General features: G+C 31.0%; 1 protein-coding gene across 1 annotated transcript in view; it reads left to right on the plus strand.

Moving 5' to 3' along the window:
• The first annotated feature begins 346 nt into the window (after window positions 1-346).
• The window catches only part of LOC113386970 (dual oxidase-like), a 186136-nt gene continuing 176204 nt past the window's right edge, over window positions 347-10278 (plus strand). The window contains 1 exon segment of the mRNA XM_026624728.1: window positions 347-693. Coding sequence (XP_026480513.1) covers window positions 621-693 — 73 coding nt within the window. The 5' untranslated portion in view covers window positions 347-620.

Below are 10278 nucleotides of genomic sequence, written 5' to 3' on the forward strand. Positions count from 1 at the left end.
TATTATACATTTTTAAACTTTGTTTTTAAAATATTTTTGACGCAAAAGTAGAAACATTTGCCACACATGTTATGAGTAAAAGCAATAGTTTCAGTTTGTTTTCATCGTCTCTCGGTGAAACATACTCAAAACAATTTCATTAACAAATTCAATTACCACTCAGATTTATTATTTTTATGTTTTTGTATTAATACGTATATATAGATTTGAATTAACTTTTTTATAGGTTTTCTCAGTTGTGCTTTAATGTAAAAGTGAAAGCAATGTCGAATAACAGTGATGAGTAAATAGTGAAGTAATGATGCATGACTGTATTCAGAGAAATATTCCAATGATTTTTCGATAATTCAACGATTGAAAATTCTCAGAATAATCACTATACATTTAAATGGGATGATGCAGAATATCTTATAAGGCTATTCAGGAGTTGGATGTTGCTTGTATCGATAGACAGAGTAAAAGACTGGTTTTGTAGTCTGTAGATTCACAGAATAAAATTGTAATATTTCGCTCACTAACTTATGAATGCAGCATTGCATTTAGTATATGAATTGGTATAGGAGTAGCTAGTACTTCTGGCATTTTTCAATTGCCAGAATAGACGAAAAAAATTCTTCACCATGCTGCTGTGCCGATCGGCAGTACTGGTGCTTTTGGTCGGCCTGCTGACATATTGCTCCTGCCTAGGATCTGGTGAGTTTATATAATTTTTTTATATTTTTGTGATTCAAATTTTCTTCGCAATATACTTGAATTTTTGCATGACCGAACCATAATATATAGTACATAAAAATCTTATTTCTTTGCGAAAATACGATTGATTTGTTCAATTGAAGCGAACATTGAAACGTACTTCTTTAAAATTTCAAGTTTAGTCACTGTAAAATCTGTTTGGATTGTTTGTAAAAAGAAAAATCGATTTTAAAACTGTTATCGATTAATATTCCAAATCAATTAAACTAATTAAATTTATATTTAATCGATAACAATGTTAATTTTGAATAATTAAATTATTTAAATTTCAACGAAAATATTCAACGATAATCGGATCAACATATTTTCCTACTAATATCTGTAGAATGTCGTTCATCATTATGTCGTTTTTCGAAAATATTTTTATATTAGACCAGTGAATGTTAAATATAATTGATTCCTATTGTATATATTTGAGGCATTTTAGCATAATCTTTTTTTTAATTAATTCGAAAATATACATTACCTAACTCATATAATTTTAATTATCACTTGAAACTTCAATGTTTTGTATAAATATTTTTTTATGGAATTAAATTAGTATTGATTATTATTTTTTATCTCACTTTATGTTTCAGCAAAAAAATCGTTTTCAAAAGTTTGTGCTTCAAATCAAACTCATAGCCAAATTAATCCTTTATAGGCTTTCCCTTTCTTTAATGGTTAGAACTTCAGCTTTTCAACCAAAAAGTTCCATGTTCGATATCTAACTCGGGCAGCCTGATTTGAAGAACGTTTTCACTTAAAATACAGATAAAAATTTGTCACAAGTGAAAATATCATTTTCCCGAATTTTCTGCATCAAATTAAAAACAGTATTAGAAATATTCTAATAATATATCAAATAGATCGTCTAGTCTAGATCCATTGTTAGACCAACCTTTGGGTTGCTTAAAATTTTGATGGGTTTTTTCGTGGCTCAGTCTACTCGGATTAGAGCCTTAGTCTACTAGAATTTCCCAAGTTTGATACCTAAATCCGTCAACCTGATGGTGGCTAACATAGGTTTTTACTTGAAAAGGTAGAAATATGTATCAAAGTAATAATACCATTTCATCTGCGTCAAATTATTAATAGGTAATAGAAACTTTTTTTAATCCAGATCTTGATAATGTAATTCTGGTGATCACGGGATGATAACTTGATCCCCAATCGTCTGAATTTTCCTAAGCTTTCGATTTTTAACCGCTCTGATTTCTAATTCTTTTAATATTTCCCAGATTCCTAATTATATCGCAAATTGATATAACCAACCTTTGGGTTGTCTTCTAAAAAACTACGTTCTTATTAGGAAGTATCGTCCCAACTGCTCATATAGCTCTTATGTTCTGATTGCTGTTCAAAAATATATGAAAGCGTTGCGATTGCAATATTTTCAGGATTGAATAAATCAACATAAATATTTTGCAGTCTTCAATTGTAATAATTATTTTATGTTTTTTCTTATTTAGATGAAATATTATAACCAATTTGTTTCTACGTCTATTTTTCTACCAAAGAACTTTATTATATTCCACAATCCATTCGAAAGAAATAAATGCTCGTGGTATAAATTATGAATGAATCCAATTTAAAACCTCTGCAATTGTGTTGTGTATTATCGTAACGAAACAATGAACTTTTTTTTACTGGAATGCTGTGCCCACCGCAGCCTCGAAGAATACTTTTGTCGCAGCAGAGCAACGCGCAATGTTATTTCGCACGAATTGTTTTTTGAATGCAACTTGACATATTCTCTCACACTCTGCGCCCGATTCATTCAAAAGATTTAAATGTGTTAGTGGCGGTAATACTGTGACAATTTTTATTATAAATATGCCTAAGACAATTTATTCAAAAATATACATAAGATTACCTTAAATTTGTAATAAAAATTGCAGTTAATAATACTCTATTAACTAATTATTATTACTAAAAATTTATCATACAAAAACGTTAATCTTTCTAATAATTCATTGTGTCTTGAAAATTCTATATTTTACACTAACAATTGCAACAAATTTAGGTTCTAATGAATATTTTAATGCAATTATGATTATGAACCCTTTCGCTATGAGAGTGTCGACGATGTTTAAGTCAGTAAAACGCCCAAGTATTTGTTACACCTAATATTTTCAATCACTGTCGATAAAATTGTGATTAAAAATTAAAATTACACTTCTAAACAACTGAAAACACAACACAAAGCTGAAAATCCGAATAATTTTACATAAAACAACTAAATTTGTATTTCATAAATTTAACATCTATTGCAATTAATTCCATAATTTAAGCCGCCGATTAAGTTTGCAAAAACTAGACTAGACTAGACTTTAAGAGATAGCGTATATATTATGTAATTTAGTATATGACTAATGTACTAGTTTATAAAGCCAATAAATCATAAATAAACAAAAAAAGTTTGCAAAAAGATCGTCCAAGCCATTAGAAATGGCTTTGGAATTAACAAAAAAGTAAGTGAGCAGGTCACAAAACTTATCTAGTTGTGTAAAAAATGTTACCATTCATTTAAATCATTAAATTATATCAAGGGCTACGTACATGATATACGTAACGTTTGTCTAAATATCTAAATCCAACTTCGGTTGATTAAATCAATTATCACACGTTTCGGGAAGTTCATGCAACTTGCTTTAAGGCAAAATGCTACTTTTAACTGGTTTATTTCATGAAGGTTTATCAGAAATAAGCTATTTTTATTAGCAAATACTTATTAAATGAATATTCAAGTGAAAACTGATATTACTTATGCTTGATATCAGGTTGGCCAAGGGGTTATCAAACCTAGAGCCTTTTCCACTAAACCACGACAAGCTCAGAATCTCCAATATAACAAAAGAGTTTCTATTTTAATACTTCACAGAATTACTGCAAATACATAAAAACAACATTCAGAACATTACTTTTTTGGAAGTTTATGGACCAAATAGCCTATCAAGAAGATGTTAGATAAATGCGCCGATTCTCGCGATACATGTTGTTGAATAATTAACTATGTCTTTGCTTTTGGCTTAAGCGTTTCACATATATAACCTAACCTCCAAATATCACAAATGTCAAATAACAATGTTATCATAAGTCTACTTTCTGTAGTTACTTTGGTAATGCATGTTAAGATTAATATTCTTAGCATGTTAAGTTAGATTTTAGTTTATGAGATTAGGAGGTTAGACTTTACGTGCCTAGATAGAAAGCAGCAAAGATACTATTTTTTAACAATTCTTGACTACCAACATATGCAATTTTCCAACATGTGAGACAGACCGTTAATTTAAAACAACTATTTTATCTCATATGAAGTAGCTCCTAAATTCATAACAGCAGAAAGAAATCCTGATGACCAATTTAAAGTCTTCTAATAAGTAAAAATCCACTTCAATTGTTCCTTTTTTTCTTTTCTTTATCAGTGCTATCTGCACTTATTAGGGGCGTTGCCTCGTGTGGTCATGTCTGCTCTGGCAACCAAATATCGTGCAGCAGCAATGTCCATTTTCAGTTGAAATTTTACATCAAAATTATGTTTCTAATTAGCCTACTTTGGACATTTCGGTGTGAAATGCAATGGAAACCCTCACACTATTTTATTTCTGAATCGAGTTGAAGTTTAACTCAGCTCACTGTTTCTCGACAGTACTTCCCATTACCATCATTTTGAGGATCACTGTTCGTTATTCTTAGTTGTTGTTGATCATTTGATATGTTGTTATGTTGATAGATAATCAAGCAAATAGAAAATTCAAGTTTTAATTATGCCGTTCACAATTTATGAAGTTTATAAATTAGTTCCTAAAGTTATGCTAACGACAGTTTTATCGCTTCTGTTCCTTAAAACACGCAATGCTCCCAATATGTCTTCATCGGTTACTACATGTAAAAGCAACACGTACGCATTCTGCATTGCGATGGTGTGTGCAAAACATGATCAGAGTTTTAATAATAAAATTGTCGAAATTTATGCGACAACTCGTTGATGAAAGTATTCGCTTGTTATGAAAGTATGCAAAGTAATTCTTATCAGATTTACGAATAATTGTAGCTTCAGGGTGATATTTTTTTGCTTCAAATAAAAATCATGCTATGATTGAATGATGTAAGTCCATGAATTATTTATAATATAGGGTGTTGTGAACCAGTAGTAGTGCTTTTGGCACTATGACCATAAGGTGCCAGGTTCAAATTTCGTTTTGTGTGAAACTTAATATCAATAAAGTGACCATAGGTACCGATTTGGCCGGGACAGTCCCGGATTTGCACTCTGTGTCCCGGTTGTTCCTAAAAGCAATATTGGTCTTGGATTTAGATCTTTTGTCTCGCATTGTGCCAATTTTTTGAAAATTTATTTTTCCGGGTTTTTGTGAAAATTGATTCAAAAGTTTTAAAATTTAGTTACAAAAAATATTTACTAGTTCGAAAAACAAATTTATAGCATTTATCTTGATCATTTAGAGACATACTTCTGAGTTCGATCTATAAATTGCAAAAGTTAAGAAGCCGCCAGAGTCAGGTTTTCAATCAATCACTTACCTCGATCAATATGTTATTAGAATACATTGAGGTTAAACAAGTCATTAATCTATAATTTCATAAACTGGCGTATATTTTACATCCATTAGTATATTATTAATGTATGCATGTGCGTCAGTTAAACGGCAAAGTTGTAGGGGAGATTGGGTAGGTTGTGCCAGGGTACGGTGGTCACTGTCTTTTGAGCAGCTAAACTATACTGATTCTGAGATAGATTTCAGAGGGATAATGTATGTATATTCGAACAAGTTTCCGCTGTTGCATTGAATCACGCGCTACATTAACTCGATCTCTAAACTGCTTTCCTTATCAAGAGTCAAAAGTAAGTTTTTTAAAGCTATCTGGTAAATTAACAAAATTATTGCTGATTAAAGATAAGTCTCACACCCTACTCAGTCTCTCCCACTCCTATGCGAAACGAATAGGAGTTTTATATTATGACTAATCCATCGTATTTAATTTATTTCCATGTTCAAATTATCATTTATTATACTTTTCTCCCAGCTAGCTGGTAAATTAACAAAATTATTGCTGATCGAAGATAAAAGTGTCACAACCGTACCCACCTATCCCCTACTCCAATGCTAAACGAATAGTATCGTATTTAATTCATTTCCACGTGGGCAAAAGTTCTATTTTTCCATTTAATTTACATTACTCTCATCTAACTGGTTAATTATCAAAATTTTTGTTGATCAAAAGAAAAGTGTCACAACCATACCCAGTCTCCTCTACTCTTATGCGAATCGAATAGAGATAGAACAAGTGTTTCATCAATTCGTGCAACACGACTCGCTCTGTTAACATATTCGCACTTTTACATTTGATTTATATCATTGATCGCCGACTCGGCCGGGCGTTGCTGTTGCTGCTTGCTGCTTGAGAACATCACTCTTGCTGCACGTTCGCTTTCCGTTCTAACGATTCGTGAATAATAAGAATGATTGTAATAAGTGGGCAATAATGTCTGCGGATGTGCAGATGTTCAATATTTATGATATTTATGAATATTGAGAAACAATACATGGATCGTGTTCTATACGGCGATATAAGTATACACATTAGTACCTACTCTGTGTAACCAACTATGCTTCATATTAGTTTTTATTATCATATGCACATATTCCATATGTAGCATCAACAAATTTTCGGTAGTACTTAGAAGAAAACAAAGACTCAATCGAATGCCAACCCAGTAATTTGGCGCCCGGGTATGATGATATACTTTCTATTAGTAACAAAGAAGTATGTTTTATTAAATTCAGAATATAAGAGGACAATTCTAGGACATAATAATTATGGCATGTTGTGCGTCTCTTCTGGTGAATAATGGCATTAGTTGTCAGTCACGAATTGTATAAAAGCTAAAGATTTGCTGATTGACCTTTTTACTATATATTCATTTTTAAAACCTAATTTTCATATGGCACAATCGTCAGAATATAACATTAGATTCCTTCTGAGGGCGCCCATTAATCATGTGGTCGCCTTTTAAGGATTTTTGGATCTCCCTTGGTTGGATCTCCCCGTTACGTGTATTTTTAGTACCTAGGAAAAATCTTTTTTTTTAAATATTATTAAAAAATTTTGGATTTTTTTTTAATTTAGGTAAAAAATAAATCTACGTGATATCTTACCCTCCTCTTTCTATGTGATGATTTGTGATTTTTTGTCATACACCCCCTTCCCCTTTGAGCATCACGTGATTAATAGACGCCCCCTTACGCGAGTGACAACAAAAAGTGGCACTTATAACATTGTTATTTTATATTTGTGCCATTTGTAGGTTAGGTTTTAGAAACTTATATAGTGTTGAACGCTCGATTGAACAGCAAAAACGTAGCTTTTTAACATTTTTTAACTACCAACTCATGCGATAAATTAACATGAGCACAGTATCAAAACATCACTATATCATCCCGAGAAATGGTACCTAATTTTAAGATACGGTAGTTTTGATATCGTAGTTTTTATCATATACATACTAATTATTTTATAAAAAAAATGGTTCTAATTCTATTTCTTCCAATATACATTAACAGATTCATTTTGATCCTTTATGTAAAAATTTGAAAATTCATCATCAATAAGTGTTAGGCCAATTAATAAAAGCTTCTATTTACGCCAAAAAATCTGGTTTGATAATTTTGAGTTTTGTCGAAGTTTAAAGTCATTCTGAATCGTTTGAGACTAAAATTTGAGCGACTATGTGTGTGTGTGCATGAGTGCATGTGAGCCAAAATTTGACCTGTCCCTATTTTTTTACGTTCAAACGGCTGAAGTTTTTTTTGGAAAAGTTGAAATCTAATTGATGAAACGAATTGCAGAAAAGTGCAGAATTTGTGTGTGCGTATTAGCCAAAAATCCTGCACCCATTTGAAACAATTAGAAACTTATTTCAAAATACTAGTTGGGGCAGGTTAGTTTTTGCTAAAGATTGACCAAGCCGTACCCTCGTAATTAATTGGTGAAAAAATAATTATCATCTTAGATGTTATATTTTAATACGCATTGATTATGTCGACTTTTTCATTCAAAAACTATTCAAAACTCTTTGCGAAGACCACATACGCCTAGTTTTATATCTAGTCGACACAAATTGCTGAAACTTTTAAATGCGGTATATCTATACCTGAAAAGTATACTCCAGAAAGCATGGAAAACTTTAAAAAATATATCAACTCATGATAATTATGCATATTTTTTTTATAGTAACAACAAAAATAAAATATTTTGACTGATCTGTATTGTGATCTAGAGTAGCTCGTTACCAGTCTAGGTATTCTTAAGAGTTGCGACCTCCACATCATTTTTGATATAGTCTAGCATATGACCACATTATTATTGCCAAATTGTTTCTTTAACTTTCAAATCACATTATATTTTATTTTTCTATTCAATCAATTTTATAGACCTATCATAACATAATTTCATACGTAGGTGGTACCCAGTCTAGACCATCGAATGTTTACATTACAAACATCCTTTAATTAGTGTAGACTTCATCTTATTGTGATATTTTTTTGTTACATGCAGTCAGACACAAAAAGTTTCAATTATAATATTGATGAGCACCTATTTATTGCCATTACTTTTCTATATATTATTTTTTCGAATAACTAATGATCGCCAAAATTAGTTTTTGCGGTTATTACCTGAAGAGTTGCAAATTGATCGAAAGATTTATGAATGAATTAATATACATATGTTATATTTTGTTATTATAAAAAATGTGTTTCAATATTTATGATTATAATGGTATGTTACATTAATTTATAGTCATTTCAATTCACATAATTCTATTTCACTTATTGGTTTAAACCTGAAACTTACAGTAATTTGCCTTAATGCACCATACTTCATACAACTAGGTTTCGGCTTGTTTAGGAATATTTAAAAAGATAGTCATCAATTGTGATATTGAAACGCTTGAAGTTTTTAAGTACTTTTTAAATCTATTGAACAAAATATGATCATACATGATGATCTCAACATCCTTTTCAAAGTGGATGTGAACTAAAATAGCAGCACTAAATTTTGTTTTCCAATGGCAATCATAATACAGTATCTACAATCCTATGAGCTATTTGGCTTTTATCATTTGTGATAAACACTATATCGATAGTTAGAGAATCTCTTCAATGAGTGAATTCGCCAATTTTGTTCATATCTACATCGATGTGGTAGTGCTAAAGGTCTTCAATATAATCTTTGGGCAGCTTCTTTTTCACGCAAAAATTTAAAGTCACTCTAATGCAAAAGTTGCTCACTTACTTCATATTTAGCCTATATAACTATAAAAAAACTGCTTATTGTCTTGATGCAAAAAATTGAATTCCATGGTCAATTGCTTAATGGAGCAAACCCTACCATTTGTTCTTTTTCACCCCTAGGGTAAGTTATAGTAATCGCACGAAAATCTAAAATGAAAATGTTTATATATCTTTACGTTTCAGAGGTTTCTGAATATTTTGGCATACCTTTGGAAAAAATGGTTGGATGTGTGTATCAATAAGGAGACATGCTGATTAGTTTTTGGCAACGGCAACATCTCAAAAATCGATTTTTTTTCAGAGTTCTATTTAACCCGCTATAGTTTGAGTTTTGTCAATAATTGTCATTTTTGTATAATATTGAGTAAATTAAACATTATTCAAAAAATTATGGGATTGTGGAACAGATACCCCTGTTCTGACAATGAGAAGAATCTCCGTTCCCACACTCACAAACGATTATATAGAATACTTGTCATTGCACAACAAGTACAGCAAAGAATTCTATTTATTTCTTGCTACTTTCATCATATGTAATAGACACAATAGTCAGATAATATAACTCAAACATTCGCTGAGTACTTTCCTTAATAGTACTTGCAGCTGACATATGATATATGCAACGTTGCGCAAATATACTGAACGAGAATAGTAATTAAAGACAACCGCAATGTATGTATGTAACCGATGTTGTATTACGGATAAATAATTATTTTTTTGCCAGTGGTGGTTAGTTTTCAAAAACTGTTATTTAGGCAATGCTAGATGTGTATTATTGTATTGTATTGTTATAGTTAACAAGAATTTGAACGAGTATGATGAGCTATTGTAGTGTCTTTTTACTGGTTGACAACATACAGGTTGACCTATCTCTCTAGTAGAGCAGCAATTCTGGGTACGGGTGGTTGTTTTTACTTGAATGCTTATCGCATATCTATGTATTGATAGCAACTTAAGGGTTGTCCTATCTTTATTTTACGGATTTATTACTAGAAATTCTAACATCAGTGACTTTATTGGAGCATCAACGCAAGAAAAAGGCTATCTTCACTTGGAAGGTTATATATTATATATGTATAGATAGCCACTTGAAGGTTGTCCGAACTCGATTTGATAGATTTATTATAAGAAATTATATGGTGACTCTATTAGAGCAGCAATGGCGAGTAAGAGGTATTTTCACGTGTAAGTATTTTGCTATCTATATTTTGATGTTAGGGCCAATGTC

Source organism: Ctenocephalides felis, unplaced genomic scaffold (genome assembly GCF_003426905.1).
Source record: "Ctenocephalides felis isolate EL2017-DRISC unplaced genomic scaffold, ASM342690v1 CF-g0.4_SCAFFOLD_03571, whole genome shotgun sequence".
NCBI lineage: Eukaryota > Metazoa > Arthropoda > Insecta > Siphonaptera > Pulicidae > Ctenocephalides > Ctenocephalides felis.